Genomic DNA, 20,621 nt, shown 5'->3' with positions numbered 1-20,621 from the left:
TAAAATGTAGAAATAAGAACTAATCCTAGCCCTTTTTTCCAGATTTTTGTGAATTCCTGTGGGATGTACGGTCTTGGCCTGGACTTTACCTTTTTTTGGTCTTATTTTAGTAGAAAGGAGTAACATTACTTGACGACTATTACAAAATACTGAAATAAGCATGTCATAAACATGTCAGGACAGATTTCATATGCTGTAATTTGCCATTACTGCTGACATAGTATTTGATGTTACGACAGCTTATGTCCCACTCAAATTTTTATGAAATGTCCTATAGTCAGTTAGTCATCATAACATCAAAGGTTAAAACATCAGGTCTTGGTCTTGTCTAAGTCTCACACACTTCTGGTCTTGGACTTGAATCAGACAAATCTAGAAAGAAGTCTTGATTGCTATATTTTCCAGGTCTTGGCCTAGACTTGGACTCAATTTGTCCATCTGTAGACTATAACACCGATTCCCAAACCTCCACAACCAAAGTAGACTGATAACAGCATGTGCTACTAATAATCTCCCAAACCCAAAACGCAGACCAAGCCAAACAACTGTAGCCGCTGAAGATTCATGCTAACATATGGATAGCTTGAATGGCACAGCACACAGTAATGTACTGCAGGGTCCATTAGCATGAAAAGCGTGAGCGTGCTACACATGGAAGCCACTTGGACCCCCCCCCCCCTTATGAAAATAGTGTATTTTTAATGAAATCCAGGGTTTCTGAAGCAGAGCTGAGCTCAGGGTCCTACTGATGTTTCTCTCCTGCTTTCACTACGTCAAATCAATAAGACATGTGGACCAGTGATTTAAGGATGAACAAAGCAGCCTCGAATCTGGTTCCAGGAATGAGATTATGAACATTAGGGGGGAATTCAATTTTCTTATCACCGTTTTATGAAGACTGAATGTTCTAGCCATGGGAGGTGTTTTGGTTGGATTTCCAATTTTTCTCTCCAAATAAAGTCAAAATGTTGAATGAAACAGAAACCTTGGATTTGTTCATTCTGAAGATGGTGAATTACAAGCCCAGATTTGCCTGTCTTGATTAATCGCTCTGCTTTAAAAGGGCAGAGATGAAAGTACTCAGTGTGATTTACTTGGGCTTGTAGGTCAAAGCATAAAAAGGAATATTAAGAAATATTAAAAACTATTAAAGAGGAGGGTATATAGATTGTGGAAGTGTTTGATGTTAGCTTATCCTTGATCGTCTAAATGAAATTGAATGTCACTCCAAATCCAAGCCAAATATCTAAAACATATTGCTTTGCGGTTTTTGAAGTCTGCCATCATTCACTGGCCAACACTGAGCTTCTCTGGGCCGGCTACGAGGAGAAAAGTGCTAGTGCTGAGCAGATTGCTGACGGACAGTTAGCAGTTAGCCAAGTCTGTCAGGAAAAACAGAGGTAATGAGGTCACCTGATAGGGCCAGCTCCAGAGCAGAGGCGGCGTGCTGATGGACATCCAGTCCTTAAGGAGCACAGAGGGTCTAGAGCCAGGAGGAGATGGGGAAAAATCCTCTGACCAGCCTCGACAGCTAACGAGAAGATGAGAAGATATGGAGGAATGAAGACAAGAAGCTGTCTTTAGTAAGAAACAGTTCCGTTTGTGGACGTAGCTTTCTCTTTCTCTCTGTGCTTGCCAAACATCTTGAAATTTTGGTTCTTTCATTCACAGAATATGATACAGGCTTTGTAGACTCTCAATGATAGGACTGGATTAGTTTCAGCAAACAGGAGACAGGACAAGCAGTTCCACCACACACACACACACACACACACACTTTATATAATCACTATGCATAACAGCAGTGTTTTAAATAGCGATATACATTCAACAGGGACATGTTTTTTTTGCTGCTTAGTTATATACTGACCGTATGAACTGGGAAGTGATCCGAGCAATTTGTAACTTTATATAATATTATTTATATATTATTATTTTCCAAATGTAAGATGGATATGAGCTCTTTAATACTGCAATAACAATGTCTCAGGTTTCACAAACTGGATTTTTGATCTATTTTCATTTTTTACTGTAACGTGTCTAACCTTTCTTCTCATCTCTCAGCAGGTTCATCTACAGCAAATCTACAGCACATCAGGTCTATCACGTTCTCCTCTGAGAATAGCAACTTATGGGAGTAAGCTGCTGGAAACCTCCTTAAAAATACATGCAGACACATAGACAGACAGTTAGATGCCTTGAGTCCGCAAAGGAAGCAACCTAGTAACCTAGTTTTAGATAATAAAAAAGAGACAGAGAGAAAATGGATACAGAGTGAGCTTGATATCTTTGGCACATGTGCGTGAATAAATCTCTAGAGTAAAGCCTGAAATTTCTTATTACCTGAGATGCATACAGCAGAGCTCCCCAAACACGGCCAGAGACCGAGAGTGAGTTTAACATGAGCTCAGGGACAGAAGCTGGCCCAATGCTGATTTGACAAAATGGAAAAGCATAAGCATTTTTTAAAAACAGATTTTCCCAGTTCCTGTGTTGAACTTCGCTCAGCATGGTATACTTTAGGTCAGGAGACAATTACAGAGGTCTTAATATTTACAAGCTTGAAAGTATTGTTAGTTTAATTGTGATTCTCATTTGGTTCTAAAAAGAAAACTACGTACTTGCAGGTTGTGGTAAACTGAGTGTGGATGGATGTTCATTCTATAATGGTGACTGTCGGTGGTGTTGTCTGCAGTGGTTCTGGAAAACTCCAACTAGACACAAGAACATTTTCTTAATCGTTCTGCACCACAAAATGGGCCTTCTTCTTGCTCATAATTACCCATTTCTGTCTGGAATGTGCTCAGAATATCTGTTTAAAATGTCTGAGAGCAAGCATGACATAAAGCTTTCATGAATCTGTAAACTTTCAGTGGTGAACAGAACTTCAGAAAGTATGACAGTCTCGTATTAAAACCGTATGCAAACTATCAATCACAGTAATTTTGCTTCAATGTGATGTGAAGGGGACTTTATATTTCCAAGTGCAATATATTTATCATCACTGTCCTAAACATGTATATTCACCTCCTTCATTTGAACATTAAAAGGCGTAATATTCATTATGAATATTATATGAACTTTAATGAAAATTGGACTAACAGAAATGCTCAAAACGCCTTGAAAGTAAGTCTCTAAGACTTGATTATGTTAGACATCATTTGCCTTCCCATGTAAAGATGCCATTTTGGAGATTTTTATACATATATATATATACAGTGATTATTATATGCAACTGTGATGCTAACATCACTACAAACAACACAGGAGTATCTGCTGTAGCACCTGCTGCAGACACTGCATCACCAAACCAGTCGATTGTTTTTTTAAGAAGGCAGATTTCTTTCCAATAGATTGAAAGTTAGCCACGTTTTTCCAACTGTTAAAAGGCCCGGACGGTGTGAGGAGGTCAATTACTACTGTCTTTGAAGCATTTTACCACTGATCAAACTGGACACATGGACAAACTAATCAATGTACAACATCTTTATGCAGACCTGATGATCAGGATAGCCCCAGGGGCTTTAAGCAGAGCTGGTGTGAAGGTGGTAAGCTATTCAAAGCAACTGATGCACACATCCGTAAAGTGTTAACCGTTTTCTCGCTTTCCCTCGTTAAATTTTATTGCAATTTTCCATGTCACCTGTGACTCGCGATAATGAAACCTAACACAATCTAATCATTTCCATCCCGTACACCAAGCTCGACATTCCTGAAAGTGCCTAAGCAAAGACTCACTGGGATTTTGTGACCTACAGCACACACAGAAGAATTTTGAACTTGGGCCAATTGTTCAAATGCACTATTTGCTGTTGTTTTATTGAAGTGTAAAAGAACTGTGCAAAACATGATTCTTTTGTCTTAGGTGTGGGTTGCATTCAGTTTATTATGTTTAAGCTCTATGTGCAGATGGGGGCGCTATGGAGGGAGGGTACCTCTGTAACTGTAACACCATCCACATCAGAGCCTCTGTTTCTCTGCCCTGGGGCTGTTTATTTTCCAAAAACAAAAATGCACAGTGTGGATTTACAAAGCTAACTTTAATAAGATGTCCGATGAAAGACAAGCGGGTGTTGAACAGAACAGAACAGACCTGGGTGTAGAGCCTGTGTGTGTGTGTGTGTGTGTGTGTGTGTGTGTGTGTGTGTGTGCCACCCACAAAGCCAAGAAATATTCATTTATTTATTCTTACACATATATAACGCCTTTATAGATACCAAAGGATGTTTTACAATTAACATGACACAAAATACCATTCAACATTCAATATTCATTCAACATTCAGTCCAAATACACATACACAAACACTAGCGAGAAGTGGCAGCCTAAACCGCGCAGCGTACTCTCAACCAGGAACGACCAACCATATCTGGGCAAACACACATTCACTCACACACAGAGACATTCATTCACATGCACACTTATTCGCACCAGAACTGTTTAGAGAAGATGGGACTTGAAGCCAAGATCCCAGCACTGGGAGGCGAACGTGCTAACTACCAAGGTATTAACTTGCATCAGAATTAGCACAATGTTTAATTATTAGCTATGTATTTTAGTTAGCAAAAATAATTTCTCATTTTAGAATTCAAACATGATAGTGAATCTTTAGTTTAAGATAAGATAATGCAGGTTTTGAAGAAGAGGCAAACAAATGACCAAAATATTTTAATGCTAGCTAGCAGAAGCTAATTTTGCTATAGCTGCTGGTTCATAGAGTTGAATCTTTAGCATATTACGAATCAGATGTAAAAAAAACTGCAGCTGCGTTAGCGGTCACACTAGCTAGCCAGCATATATGTAGCAATTTAATTTTGTCTGCAGCCAATAACTATATATTTCTATGTCAAATATATTAAATATTTCTATGTGAATTTCACTATAGAGCACAAAAGCATTAATATTATTGGCATTGTTTGATGTACATCCGGTAGATCCGCTGTGTTCACACCCATCACAGAAACGCGAAACATCTGAGGAACGACTAAATGAGCCGAACAGGATGAGGCTAAAATGGCATACGTTTTGCATCGGAGAGCTAAAAGAGGTTATTCCCAGATCCCGGTCAAACTCTACTGTCTCTTTTACCGTGGCATAAGGATCGGATCTTATTGCACAACTTCCTACAGGGCTATTACACACAGAACACATGCTACCAAGCCCCTGCAAGATATTTTAAGCCAGACCTTTTGGAGAGATGAAAGTAAATATAGTGCTATGTTCATCAGAACCATCTGCCACACCCAAAAACTCTCCGATTACTCTCTGCCTCTAAAGTGATTTAAGATTGAGTCCTTCCCACACATTTTCTTTCTTATTCACTGCTCATTTACAAAGTATCAGCTGCTAAGAGCTTTTAAACAAATACGTTTAGTAGTAAAATGTGTTCAAAGACTAATGTGCCTTTTAAAAATCTTTAAAATTTTTTTTTTGATTTTTAAGCCTTAAAAAAATCCTTCAAAACAGCTGATCTAATCTTCTCAGACATATCGGCTGAATAATAAATACCTGAGCCATTCCCCTCAGACGTGTGGATGATTTGGAAGGCTGCAATAAGTTTTTTGCTTCCTGACAGGAACTATACTATTACTATACTTTATACATTATACTGTTGTAAACATACCATTTTTGAAAATTATTATAATTCAGTGGATACACAGTGTATCACATTATATTTGTTTTTATTTTTCCAGCAATAGAACTTGATTGCCCATGATAGCCACCTAGCACCTCTTTAAAAGCGCATGTCGTTAGCATGTCTTCAAAGTGATGAATGTGGGTGGGCTTTTCAGGTTTCCGAGGTCTGAACGTTGTTAAACCACAAGCATGTCTTGACAAAAGAGATACAGAAACATGAGGAAGAAACAGAAAGTGTGTCACTGATGAGCGGAGACTGATTTTAAGACCAAGTCTGAACAATTCACAACCCATTACTTCAGCCACAGATGGAGAAAAGGGTGATAACAGAGGAATCATCATCAGCAGTCATCTCAGTCGACAGCTCATTAACACAAGCTCACATTCCCCTGAAAAACAGTGTTTTAGGAAGAGGAGGAATGAATGAAGATAACATGACAAAGCCCACCTGCATTGCTGGATGCTGATCAACAACTTTAACAAGCTAGAATTGCAAAGTGGTTGACCATGACTCCCTGTGGTAACTAATCAAGGCCGGACAGTTCCTCAAAATCCTCGCCACTGGATTACAACCATGTGTTGATGGATTCATATCTACAGTTTTCATCTGTCCAGGTTTCTGACATCAAACTAAATAAGAATGATGGATTACAAGCTGAAATGAAGGAGGGATATGCTCATTTGGATAATCAGCTTAATCAAATGGTATGTCTATAATCTTCATAAAAAAAATCACTAAATCAATAAAGTGGGATACTCTGGAGGCCTCAGACTAAAACCCTAGACTCAAGACCTGATTTACACTTGCATAAAAATAATCGTATACCTTTGAACCTTATTACAATTCTCTCACTTCCTCCAACTTCATCCTACTTGGAGAGCACATTATATATTAAATAAATACACAGTACTTTAATATGCAATGCGTTAATATAAAGCCAGTAGTGCAATGAGGCAGCATCTGTTGCTGACACAAAAATATCTCACTTTGTTGTCCTCTCGTTTTATTTACTTACAGTTCTCTCGTTCTCTCTCTCTCTCTCTCTCTCCTGTTACTTACTTACTCTCTCTCTCTCTCTCTCTCTCTCTCTCTCTCTCTCTCCTGTTACTTACTTACTCTCCCCCCTCTCTCTCTCTCTCCTCTCTCTCCCCAGCTCTCTCTCTCTCTCTCTCTCTCTCTCATCCTGTCGACCACACGATTCTGGTTTAAGGTGCCAGCTATTGCTTCTAAAATGTAAGAGTCTCACTTTACAGTGTGGAGCCTCTGTCGGCCCTTCTGTGGCGCAACCCACACAAACAAACAGATATGCACTCACACAGGCCCCTCACACTCTCAAACACACACACACACATACATACACACATTCTCACCACCTATAAACAGAAGTTGATATTCTCTCTCTCTCTCTCTCTCTCTCTCTCTCTCTCTCTCTCTCTCTCTCTCTCTCATATTTTAACTTTGATCCCCTCTCCCATTTCCTTTTCATAGCCCAGAATACTGACTCGAAATAAGATACTTCTTAATAAATAAAAATGAGAATTCCAACAATCTCTCAGATACTGCAGAATAGTGGAGGATATCACAAATATGCAGAAATATTGAATAATTGATTGAATTGCTCTTTAAAGTGTGTGTGTGTGTGTGTGTGAGAGAGAGAGAGAGAGAGAGAGAGAGAGAGAGACAGAGAGAGAGAGAGACAGAGAGAGAGAGAGAAACTAAAGAAAGAAAGAAAAACAGAAAAAAAGAGTTAAAGAAAGAGACAGAAAGACAGAAAGCAAACTGACCAAAAAGCTCTGAGATGGCAGGCCTGAGAAAAACCATTAGCCGGGAGAAGCTTTCCCAGAAATCCCAAATTATAACACTTGTCCCATCATGCTTCACAATTATCGTCATTAAATAATGTTCTGCCTGCTCTAGGCCAGATACTTTCACAAAGAGCAATAAAACCCACACAAACACTTAGATAACACTCAGTGTTCTGACGTGTGTAAGTCAGCCTTCAGGCTAGTTCACATCTCACCGCCTACTTCAGATCAACTCCTGTGTAGATCCTCATTTACAAGAAACATTACAGATCCATTAATGATGTTATCTGGAGTCCATCTGACACTCACACAGAACTCATTCAGAATTAGCCATAGCCATTAGCTTCACAGGGAGCATCAAGAGGTCAGTCAAGACAAAGCTGGACATACCTGGGGGACAGTTGCACTCCTGGGTTGCATCTCTTGCTATACGTACTTTTGGCATCACTTCGCTCAGACTCTGAAACATGAGGCAAAAACAAAGTCACCGGAGGAAATAATGACCCCAGATCTACAGCTACAACTGTGCAACAACTAGAACAGGGTGAAAGTGGATTAACAAATATGCAGAGCAAAAGCTGGTCTACATTTCCTAATTGTGTAGCTGTAGAACTACATAGTGCACCTACATGGTGAGGGGAGCTGATAAACTGGGCGATTAATGTATATCAAGGAGGTCATTTGTAATGTTAATGCTGGTGTTTGATCTCCTGTTGAGAACTGTAGAAAGTGCCCTGTGAAAAGGCCCTGACAAATATGAAACACTGACATAATATTCACATCCGCTTTTCTACTGCCCTCAACCAAACTAAATGCTTCTCTTTACTGATTTTTGAGAAACTGGTGGCCCACTGATGCATTCACCTGTGGCCCACACCAGACCAGACCAGCTGCTCGCCTCCATCTACTGCTGCCAGCCTCTGACCACTCATCATGATCAACTACACTGAAGTAGAAATGGACTCAGATTAGCAACACTCTGACTGATGCTTCCAATCTATTACTATTATTGTACTGTAGCAGGGCGAGGGCGGCACGGTGGTGCAGCAGGTAGTGTCGCAGTCACACAGCTCCAGGGACCTGGAGGTTGTGGGCTCGATTCCCGCTCCAGGTGACTGTCTGTGAGGAGTTGGTGTGTTCTCCCCATGTCCGCGTGGGTTTCCTCCGGGTGCTCCGGTTTCCTCCCAAAAACACACCTTGGTAGGTGGATTGGTGACTCCAAATTGTCCGTAGGTGTGAGTGTGTGAGTGAATGTGTGTGTGTTGCCCTGTGAAGGACTGGCGCCCCCTCCAGGGTGTATTCCTGCCTTGCGCCCAATGATTCCAGGTAGGCTCTGGACCCACCGCAACCCTGAATTGGATAAGTGGTTACAGATAATGAATGAATGAATGAATGAATGTAGCAGGTGGTGCAGCAGGTAGTGTCACAGTCACACAGCTCCAGGGTCCTGTAGGTTCGAGTCCTGCTCCGGGTGACTGTCAGTGAGGAGTGTGGTGTGTTCTCCCTGTGTCCGTGTGGGTTTCCTCTGGGTGACTGTCTGTGAGGAGTGTGGTGTGTTCTCCCTGTGTCAGCGTGGGTTTCCTCCGGTTGACTGTCTGTGAGGAGTGTGGTGTGTTCTCCCTGTGTCTGCATGGGTTTCCTCCGGGTGACTGTCTGTGAGGAGTGTGCTGTGTTCTCCCTGTGTCCGTGTGGGTTTCCTCCAGGTGACTGTCTATGAGGACTGTGGTGTGTTCTCCCCGTGTCTGCGTGGGTTTCCTCCGGGTGACTGTCTGTGAGGAGTGTAGTGTGTTCTCCCTGTGTCCGTGTAGGTTTCCTCCGGGTGACTCTGTGAGGAGTGTGGTGTGTTCTCCCTGTGTTCGTGTAGGTTTCCTCCGGGTGACTCTGTGAGGAGTGTGGTGTGTTCTCCCTGTGTCTGCGTGGGTTTCCACCGGGTGACTGTCTGTGAGGAGTGTGTTGTGTTCTCCCCGTGTCTGTGTGGGTTTCCTCCGAGTGACTCTCTGTGAGGAGTGTGGTGTGTTCTCCCTGTGTCCGTGTGGGTTTCCTCCAGGTGACTGTCTGTGAGGAGTTTGGTGTGTTCTCCCTGTGTCTGCGTGGGTTTCCTCCGGGTGACTGTCTGTGAGAAGTGTGGTGTGTTCTCCCTGTGTCTGTGTGGGTTTCCTCCGGGTGACTGTCTGTGAGGAGTGTGGTGTGTTCTCCCCGTGTCCGTGTGGGTTTCCTCCGGGTGACTGTCTGTGAGGAGTGTGTTGTGTTCTCCCCGTGTCTGCGTGGGTTTCCTCTGGGTGACTGTCTGTGAGGAGTGTGTTGTGTTCTCCCCGTGTCTGTGTGGGTTTCCTCCAGGTGACTGTCTCTGAGGAGTGTTGTGTGTTCTCCCCGTGTCTGCATGGGTTTCCTCCGGGTGACTGTCTGTGAGAAGTGTTGTGTGTTCTCCCCGTGTCTGTGTGGGTTTCCTCCGGGTGACTGTCTGTGAGGAGTGTGGTGTTTTCTCCCTGTGTCTGTGTGGGTTTTCTCCGGGTGACTGTCTGTGAGAAGTGTGGTGTGTTCTTCCCGTGTCCGTGTGGGTTTCCTCCGGGTGACTGTCTGTGAGGAGTGTGGTGTGTTCTCCCCGTGTCTGCGTGGGTTTCCTCTGGGTGACTGTCTGTGACGAGTGTGTTGTGTTGTCCCCTTGTCTGTGTGGGTTTCTTCCAGGTGACTGTCTGTGAGGAGTGTTGTGTGTTCTCCCCGTGTCTGCATTTGTTTCCTCCGGGTGACTGTCTGTGAGAAGTGTTGTGTGTTCTCCCCGTGTCTGTGTGGGTTTCCTCCGGGTGACTGTCTGTGAGAAGTGTTGTGTGTTCTCCCCGTGTCTGTGTGGGTTTCCTCCGGGTGACTGTCTGTGAGGAGTGTGGTGTGTTCTCCCTGTGTCTGCGTGGGTTTCCTCCGGGTGACTGTCTGTGAGGAGTGTGGTGTGTTCTCCCTGTGTCCGCGTGGGTTTCCTCCAGGTGCTCTGGTTTCCTCCCACGGTCCAAAAACACATGTTGGTAGTTGGATTAGCGACTCAAAAGTGTCTGTAGGTGTGAGTGAATGTGTGTCTGTGTTGCCTTGTGAAGGACTGGCTCCCCCTTCAGTGTGTGTTCCCGCCTTGTGCCCAATGATTCCGGGTAGGCTCTGGACCCACCGTGACCCTGAATTGGATAAGGGTTACTGACAATGAATGAAAGAATGTAGCATAATGACACTTAACTGGTGATAATTTAAATTTTCATCTGTAGTTTGATCAGAGGAGGATGGATCACAGGGTTTCTTCCTTCTGCCTCGAGGGAGTTTTTCCTTGCCACTGTCGCCTTTGGCTTGCTCACATTGGGCTTTGATTTAAATGTTCTGTTCTGATACTAATTACGTGAAGCTGCTTTGTGACAACGTCATTTGTACAAGGCGATACATAAATAAATTTGATTTGATTTGACAAACATCCCAGAGTTTACACACGATCAGATCATCAGAGGATTCTGAAGTGAGGTGCTGAAGTTGGAGGATTAGTCCGACTCACAAACACCCATCCAACTCATCCCAAATGACTGGGTGGTGTTCCATCGCTCCAGAAATCACATTTCCACTGCTACACAGCACAGCACTAACGGTAGATTATAGCCTTACAGTCGACACAACAGCATGGTGACGTTACAGACTCATGTGCACCTTCTCCAAAGCATCCAGTTCTAATAAATAAAGCTTGTCTGAGATTATATACAGGTGTGTGGACAGCTGAAGACCTCTTTCAGCAGAGCGGGCACTGGCTTTTGAAAATGAGTGCGTAATTATGAGAATGTTTCACTGGTTGAGATGTAAACCGTGATTCTGTGTGGTTTAAAGTAGGGATGTCCAAATCACGGTTTTTATTTTTTGGCCCTGATCCAGATCAGAGGATGACCAATGTGTCAAATCTCAATCTTATACTTGTACACACTTATAAAAAAAGGTATGGTAGAGGCATGTTATTGCTCACTAATAGCTAAAGGTACTTTTAAAACATCTTGATCCTTAAAGGAGGGGTGAATATATGCAATCTTTCATTATAGAACTGTGTAAAATTAAAGAACAGAATAAAAGTCCTGGAGCTGAAATGGGGCTCATGAAACCAACACAATTTTAAAATCTACAATTATAATAGAATATCCATTACAATTATTAAACACAATACAGAGTATTTGCTTGACAACCTCTGCAGGGCATTAAGAAAAAAACCTGCCTGCATCCGGGCTGTTGCTTAATGTTTTTAAATATCTATATTTTAAAATATTACTGTTAACAAAATATATTTTTATAAATAGCTCCTCTTGTCCAATTGTTTCAGCATTCATTCATTCACTGTCTGTAACCCTCATCCAGTTCAGGGCGGCGGTGGGTCTGGAGTCTACCCAGAATCATTGAGCGCAAGAGCACACCCTGGAGGGGGCGCCAGTCCTTCACAGAGCGACACACACTCAAACATTCACTCACACTTTGGACACTGTTGAGTCACCAATACACCTACCAACATGTGTTTTTGGAGTGTGGGAGGAAACCGGAGCACCCGGAGGAAACCCACGCAGACACAGGGAGAACACACCACACTCCTCACAGACAGTCACCCAGAGGAAACCCACGCAGACACAGGGAGAACACAACACACTCCTCACAGACAGTCACCCGGAGGAAACCCACGCGGACACAGGGAGAACACAACACACTCCTCACAGACAGTCACCCGGAGGAAACCCACGCAGACACAGGGAGAACACACCACACTCCTCACAGACAGTCACCCGGAGGAAACCCACACAGACACAGAGAGAACACACCACACTCCTCACAGACAGTCACCCGGAGGAAACCCACGCAGACACAGGGAGAACACAACACACTGCTCACAGACAGTCACCTGGAGGAAACCCACGCGGACACAGGGAGAACACAACACACTCCTCACAGACAGTCACCCGGAGGAAACCCACGCAGACACAGGGAGAACACACCACACTCCTCACAGACAGTCACCCGGAGGAAACCCACACAGACACAGGGAGAACACAACACACTCCTCACAGACAGTCACCTGGAGGAAACCCACGCGGACACAAGGAGAACACAACACACTCCTCACAGACAGTCACCCGGAGGAAACCCACACAGACACAGAGAGAACACACCACACTCCTCACAGACAGTCACATGGAGGAAACCCACGCAGACACAGGGAGAACACACCACACTCCTCACAGACAGTCACCCGGAGGAAACCCACACAGACACAGAGAGAACACACCACACTCCTCACAGACAGTCACCTGGAGGAAACCCACGCAGACACAGGGAGAACACACCACACTCCTCACAGACAGTCACCCGGAGGAAACCCACACAGACACAGAGAGAACACACCACACTCCTCACAGACAGTCACCCGGAGGAAACCCACGCAGACACAGAGAGAACACACCACACTCCTCACAGACAGTCACATGGAGGAAACCCACGCAGACACAGGGAGAACACACCACTCTCCTCACAGACAGTCACCCGGAGCAGGACTCGAACCCTCAACTTCCAGGACCCTGGAGCTGTGACGGAGACACTACCTGCTTCTCCACCGTGCCACCCTTGGTTTAGCATTACACTGATAAATCTAGAAGCCTCAAAATTAGAAATATAATCAAAAAATATATCATTTTTAAGTGCTGTTGGACTGGTTTAAAACATTCCAACACTAAAGACATTTTAGCCGTGTTCTTCCAACATGTGACCGCTGACATAAAACATAGTATTGGATAGTGTTTGTGTTCAATAAAGCCAATAAAGTTAATAAGTTAATACATACGTTGACTGGCACTGATCAGATTGGATCGTGACATCCCTGGTTTAAAGTACTTCACTGTTGTTTGTTTGTGTTTATTTATAGTGGGAGTAACAGAGACCAGGGGTTGGAATGGCTGCAGTGCAGATATGACCAAATTTACCTTTTGATTTACTATTCAAAACCACCCTAGATGATGGCACATGTGTGAGTGATGTTTTACATGCACTAAACTCCTCAGATTTCTGGTTCCTTTCACCAGTGGTTATGTTTAACTGTGCTGAGTTTCAAACAGGACCCGTGGATCAATGACCCAGCCCTGTACCTCATCATCAGGACTGTCCAGAGTCCCTCTAATGGCCGTGGAACTCCACACACACACACACTCGCTCTCTTTCCATTAATGAAGTCTCTCACCTCCTGTACCGTTGTTTGAACCAGCTCCCGCAGCTCCTGTGTCCGCGCGCTCTCTGCTAGGGTCCGGTCCTGGGGCTCCGTCCGGGGGTCTTCAGAGCTGCATGCGACCCTCTCTTTCTCCAACGTCAGCAGCCTGCTCTCCAGCTCCTGCGTTTTGAAGCTCAGCAGAAGACTGAGCACCACTGCGCACAGCGCGAGCGCGAGGCACGCGGTGGGGATGATCAGCGCGAGGCCCGGAGCCTTCAGCACGCGCGGCTTCCCGGAGCCCTCGCTGCCCGCAGCCGTACACGAGACTCGATCCATCACGAACTGCAGCCGAGAACCTCCGCAGTGCACGCTTACCACACTCTCTCTCTGACACACACACACACAGAGAGCACTGTCACTTTACACACACTCTCCCTAGTTTTTGTTTGTGTATTCCTCCAATTTCGTTTCAGCACTCCCTCTGTTCCTCGTTTTCCCTCTACCTCTCTCTCCCTCACTCTCTCTCTCTGACAGACAGCTCCGCTGCAACTCGGTAGAAGTCTGAGCTCGAGCGCGTGTGGTTTGTTTTATGAGCCCAGCACGCGCCTGTCTGCTCTTCCCCAAAAGCAGTTAGTGAACTACAAGATCCCAGCTGCGGATACAAACTCTAACATCTCCTACACGGTGCGGTCTCTCGTGCCCAGGCCCAGTGTAATTCAGATTATTTGTGTTTGTTTAGTTCGTTCACTTTAAGACATTATTGTTAGTGTTTACCAAAGCTTCGGGTGCTCGGGATAAATTAAATAACAAACCTCTGCGGCAAATAAACATTTATGTTAACGTGTTATCACTTGTATAAACTATTTTTTTAAATATATATTTGGTGGTGCAACACGTCACACGCGCATGGTTAACGTGAAGCACGTGTATGTAGTTTTATACCAATTATTCAATTCAACTTCGCGTCTCTATAAATTAAACAACCACAGCTTTTAATATGGGTTATTATGATCAATACCACCTTAACGGAACCTGAAATAAAACAGCATCAGTTTTGAGCCATGTTGAGGGACAGAGACGTTTGGAGTGAATTTGAAGGGCAGTGAAAGTGGACGCTGGATTCAGTCTACAGTCGACAAGCTTCCATTCACTTCGTCCATTATCCTCTACCGCCACCTAGCGTCTAAACCCGAGCACTTCAATGGACTTTCAAAGAATTCAACACTAAGAGCACCATCAATGAAAGACAAAAGGAACAAAATTAAGCCGCTAAAGCGTCATTTATTGAGGATGAGAGAAACAAAAACCAGTGATTTAATATTCAGATGTATCTACAGTCATGTTCAAACACTAACACATCATTAATGCATTAAGCTAAGACCATTCTCCCTGAAGTTAGCCTACATGAAAATAAAAAAGAAAACATCCCTTTCCCACAACCCTCCCCATCCATGAATACAAACCAGTTTGATTGGTGTGTAAAACACAACACAAATTACAAGTTACAAATAAATTACAAATTTGATGACGGAAATGCAGCTCCTTCCTGATGCGTGACTGATACAGTCATTTGAAGACAACTCTCCCAGAGAGCAGAAAAAGTCTGATTTCTCCCATTTAAGTTTATTTCTGGCCCTTTCTGAGGTTGTCAAAGAAAGGATGCTTGATGGCCTCTTCCAGACTGATTCGCTTCGTCACGTCATATTCCAACATCTGCTCGATAAGGTCGAACAGCTCCTCATGATCCAGGCTTTTGGAGACCATGTATTGCTAGAGAAATAATTGAAAGAGAGTCAGTGCTGCATACAGCTTAAAAAAATAATAATATATCTTTTCACCCTTCAAACTTGCATTATTTCAGCATACACCAATCAGCCATAACATTATTGCCACCTCTGTTTCTATCCTCAAGTATCCATTCTCTCAGTTCCCCAATTAGACTAGTCCATCTGTTAACAATAAAACACAAAGGAATAAGAACACGAACTCACTCTAAGAGGTTTGCAGTGTTTCCTAACATATCTTCCTGACGATGAGTGAACATCCCAATCCAGTTTGTCATGGTGCACATATCTCCGCTTCCTGTAAAACAGCAGAGGATTATGTCAAATCAGACAGAGACCCAAGGAAAGACCCTTTCACAGATTTCCTTAGTGTCTACTGAATATAAGCATAATGTACTTACTTTGTTTTCTGCAGCATAGAAGTTGGTACAGGGCCTAGAACTCTCTCCATCATGGCCAGATGTTCTTTACTGTCATGTGTCTAAAATCACAATAAGAAACATCACAATGTGTTTAGGGTGCTTTATTTGGGACCCACTGATTCCCAAATGTTTTCTGCAGTGACCACCTTGTTTGTGCCAAATGATTTTCACAATTAAATGATTACATTTGCCTTGCTGTGCCCCCTGCCAAGGCCCATCATTGGACATCACTGTTGTGATTTTCTTTAAATACAAGAGTTAAATCAATTCCCACATTATCTTAATTAGAAAAGCATTGTAAATGTGTGTTTGAGCACTTACTTGGAACAGTGTTGATCCAATATAATACTCAATAAGAATGCAACCTATACTCCAGACATCACATGAATGGCTCCAGCCCAGTTCTGTTTGCAAAGAGGAAAGACATGTTTCAGTCCTAATTCACAAGTATTCCCACATCGTTCACTATTCGCAAATACAGGATAAAATTGATGACTGCTCACCCAGAATTACTTCAGGAGCACGGTAATGTCGCGTGGACACCACAGTGGTGTGATGCTCATGCTCATATGTAGCATTCCCAAAGTCAACCACTTTAACATCTGGGTTCTTCACTGTTCTCTCATCTCGCTTCTGAAATGTAACAGGAATAAGTCATACATACTAAATAATGCCAGACTACTCATCCCTGACAGAACTCACCACTATGTGTAACAAGTTTTACACTTACCATTTTTGCATTGTACTTGAGGTCATACTCCGAATCAATAAAAAGGATGTTCTCTGGCTTCAGGTCTGTGTGAGTTAATTTGTTCTTGTGTAAGACTGAAAAACAAAAGGCCACAATTTGCAACCACCAACTCACTTAATATTGAGCCTATTTATACAACCGTTCCTACAAAGTATTAAAGAAACTTACATCTGACAGCTCTTATGATCTGGTAGGCCATGTATCTGATTTGCTCCACAGAAAAAGGCTGAAAGTTGTTCTCTTTGAGGAAGTCAAACGTACTCAATCCAAGCAGTTCAAATACAATACAAACATGACCATGATGATCAAACCAGTCCAGCATACGGACACATGAACTAAGAAGAGAAATATATTAAGTATCTTTCCAAGCACAGTACTGCTAACACAGTGAGAGTTTTAAAAGAAAAATGTACTCACTGCCTTTTATCACAGTCAAGTGAGTTTATTTGTTCGAGCACCTCAACCTCAGACAAGGCTGCCTCTCGATAGCGCTCAATGTTTTTAATGATCTTCAATGCAACACGAGCACCTCGACTGCAAATACAAAGTGGATCAAAAGGCATGACAAATCAGTAAAGCAACAAATATAACTGTACTTTTATAAAATGCCTCTGTAAAAAAAAATTAAATACTATATTAAAAGAGCCAGCTTGATTTTCAACTGCTTCTGCATATCCATTAGGTATAGACTGAAGATTAAACTCTGACTTACTTTGAGTGATCAAGGCATTCGACCACTTTTCCAAAGGCTCCTTCTCCTAGCGTGCACACAATCTCATCTAGGGTGTAAAGAGAGGCAATTAGAGATGCAAAATATCAACAGTCTGTCTAGTATAAGAAACATAACTGCCCCAACTAAGTATTAGCTGTGGATATTATGGAACACTCAGAGAAAAACATGACGTACATGAATACAATGCATGGCAATGCTAGTCTAAAATTGTTCAAAATATGGAAAAATAAGTCTACGACTCTTCTTTCTGCAGTGCTGAAATAACCATGTCCCCAAAAAAAAATTAACCTAAGTCACTACACTTGACATTTCACATGAGCCAAAATAAAACAAAATTAAAGATACAGAAGATATACAAAAAAGTATATATTCTATACATCTCGCCCTCAGCATGTCTCCACTGTGATAGATCAGGTGCCCCTCCTCATCATCCTCAAAACTCCTGGATCTTTTCCTGCGATGGCTCCTCTGGAGGTTTCGGACCACCATCATCATCATCATCAATAACCCATGTGAATCAGGGGGGACCAGAACGCGCCATTCATTCATTCAGCGAGGGAAGAACGGGGGAAGCGATTCGGCCCATTCAGATTGCGCAGCAGCCAGGCCCGGCCACAGGAAGCAGCCAACGCAAATTCAGCCCGCGACAGAGATATGCACAGGGGGCCCACCACATAGTGTGTGTTACAGAAGAAAAACAATGGCAACACATTTTCAGACAGGATACTTTCTCAAAATATTTAAGACAACATTTACAGTTTACAATGAACGGACAAATAAGCTGTTTTAGTTTTTAGTTTGTGTTTTTACCCCTCTGCTTTGCCTTGAGTGAAGTTCCTACAAGTTTTCCTTTTAACAAAGTACTTCAAATCTATTAGACAATAAATCATCATGATCCCCATTGCTTCCACAAAATAATCTAGACACTATTAAAAAGGAGACTTCAGTACTGCACATAGAAAGAAGACAAAAGGCTGAGAGATGCTAAAAACAGAGGAGTGGACAGTGCCCATACCGAGTGGTGACGAGAGCGGCTGCGGCTGCGACTGCGTTTCCGTCCCCGCCGGCTGCTCCGCCGGCTTCGTCCACTCCGACCACTGTATCCAGATGATTTACTGTAGTGATGCCAGTCTCTATCATGGTCCCTAGGTCGGACACGCTTCTCCCTCTCCTTGCAGATGCTCATGTGGATCTCCTTGTCATGACCCATGTCCACAATTGTGACCTTCGTCTCCAATCTTTCGTTCTGACTCCGTACCTCCAGGTAATGCCTGAAAAACACAGGACACTTTATTAAGCACCTTCACAACATTTCCAAGATGACCATAAGATTACATTTTTTATAAATATTTTTACAGTTTACGGAATGTAATGCTGTGGTCCACAAGACATCAATGCTAGAAATCACCTAGAAATGCAAGGTTTAAAAATAGCATATGCTCTATGATGTGGCATGTTTGCTTTTCAAACAGTCTCAATGACATTCTGTTTTCAGTCCAAACAACAACCAAAATAATCATTTTCCACTGAGCTTTCCAAACTTTTAACTGCATACTTTGCATTAGTTAAGAAATTATTGGTGCTATTTTTTTCCTGGGTTTTTTTTCCCTCGTGTGATAAAAAAAAAGACCCCAAAAGCTACAATTTCCTATACTTTGAATTGAATCTGTAAGTCTCACTGAATAAAGAAATCTGCTAAATTTTGACCTATGCCTAATTTTTAAACATTCTCAGTAAGCACACTTGGAATACTCGCAAAACAGCAACTAAACTCAAGGTAAGCCTGAGTTTGAGGCACACAGTGGGTCATTAAAGTGGGAGATGTGAGGGTCAGGCTTTACCCTTCAGCGCTTCTGTGGTGATGCCGATATTTCCGACATTTATTCTCTCGATCGCTGCTGTGTGAATCTCGCCTGCGTCTCTTTCGACCCTCGGCCCTTTCCTCCCAGCAGAACTCTTTAACAGCAGAACAACGAGAGGAGCTCTTTCGCTGCTTCATCTGTTCAATAAAAATTAGAGACCCGTGAATATAAATAAGACACTATTATCCTGGGAAATTCCTTATAAAACAACGCCTAACCTTCATTAATGGGAACATTTTCTAGAGAAATAGTTGTCAAATATTTGGATGTCATTGTTTTTAGACTTATTCAAAAAGGCTATCACTACTCACATTCCACACTATTTTCGTTGCAAAATCTAAATGTTAAAGGGCTCATATGATGTAGTATTACTCTATAACCAACGTAGCCAAAGTTGACATTTGATATAAGGTTTCGCAATATACGCTACCACACCCATGCAAAAATATGCATTTCTATACATTTATTTTAGTTACGTAATTAAAAATGATCCCATTATAGTCTTATAATAATAAGTTTACTCTGACCTACGGATAACGGCGTTTGTACAATTTAGTGCAAGTTTAAGTGTGCAAACGCATATGATATCGGACGTACAAACATAAATATAATATATTCTCTTTCATCTTAAAGGTTAAAATAGAGGGTGCTAACGATCATGCAAAGCTGCAAATTATAACAGCTCTTCTTTGTAACATTACCGAACAAACACCATAGGATTGACCTAGAAAACATGAGATATAGGCCTTTTAAATCGAGGAGGTTACACAACTGTCCACGCAGGATTGTATCTAAAGTTACTACTAACTCCTACTAAACTAGCGTTACGGAAACCATATTTTCCGACGCCCTAAAATTTATAATAATTATAAATGAACGGACAGGGCAGACAGATTTCCAGAAATAGTCGTTATTTTTTCATCCAACCAACCTCCCTTAGGCTAATGGTGAATGCGTCAACAACTGCACTTCGAACGACAACCAAAGGATAATTCCCCACGTATTACAACACAACACAAACAAATACATGAGTATGTGCTCACCTTAGACTACAAAGCTTCGTGTAAAAACACGACACTGCAGAAGTGCTCAAATTAACTTTAATAACTAAGAATATTTCTCCAAGTCTTGCGCTTCTCTTTCTCTCCCTCTCTCTCTCTCTGTGTGTTTCTCTAAAATGGCCGTCAGTGAAGAATGTTCTAGAACTCGGTCGATGGCTTCAGACATAATATTTTTTTCCCCACCCGTATTCTGGATACATCCCGCCATAGTTACCGGTGATTGGTTTATAAATAAGAATGCTTGTCTCTGATTGGGTTAACAGAATCTCACTCACCACAGGCCCACTCACCATGTCTGAATACGGGTGAAGAATGAACAGTAATAGTAATAGTAATAGACACGTCTGGTTCAAATGTTTCAGTCAGATTTAATTC

The 20,621-nt window shown here is 42.6% G+C and overlaps 2 protein-coding genes across 2 annotated transcripts in view; both read right to left on the bottom strand.

Annotated features, from left to right (window-relative positions):
* The window catches only part of col23a1a (collagen type XXIII alpha 1 chain a), a 108,526-nt gene extending 94,322 nt beyond the window's left edge, over positions 1–14,204 (bottom strand). The window contains exons 1-2 of the mRNA XM_066649183.1: positions 13,667–14,204; positions 7,834–7,903 (exon numbers count right to left, since the gene is read on the bottom strand). Of these exons, the coding sequence (XP_066505280.1) occupies positions 7,834–7,903; positions 13,667–13,969 (373 nt within the window). The 5' untranslated portion in view covers positions 13,970–14,204. The remainder of the gene's footprint in view (positions 1–7,833; positions 7,904–13,666) is intronic.
* A 698-nt stretch (positions 14,205–14,902) lies between these two features.
* On the bottom strand, positions 14,903–20,367 carry clk4a (CDC-like kinase 4a). Its single transcript, XM_066649572.1, has 13 exons — positions 20,229–20,367; positions 19,165–19,322; positions 18,339–18,594; positions 17,701–17,791; positions 17,303–17,369; positions 17,008–17,124; positions 16,759–16,925; positions 16,570–16,664; positions 16,343–16,472; positions 16,161–16,243; positions 15,819–15,898; positions 15,625–15,715; positions 14,903–15,403 (listed from the first exon to the last, which is right to left on the bottom strand). The coding sequence occupies exons 2-13, from the start codon at positions 19,320–19,322 to the stop codon at positions 15,257–15,259; spliced, it is 1,482 nt and encodes a 493-aa protein (XP_066505669.1). The 5' UTR covers positions 20,229–20,367; the 3' UTR covers positions 14,903–15,256.
* Positions 20,368–20,621: the final 254 nt, after the last annotated feature.

The sequence above is a fragment of the Hoplias malabaricus genome, chromosome 17 (genome assembly GCF_029633855.1).
Source record: "Hoplias malabaricus isolate fHopMal1 chromosome 17, fHopMal1.hap1, whole genome shotgun sequence".
Classification (NCBI taxonomy): Eukaryota; Metazoa; Chordata; class Actinopteri; order Characiformes; family Erythrinidae; genus Hoplias; species Hoplias malabaricus.
This window is presented reverse-complemented; position numbering and strand designations above follow the sequence as displayed.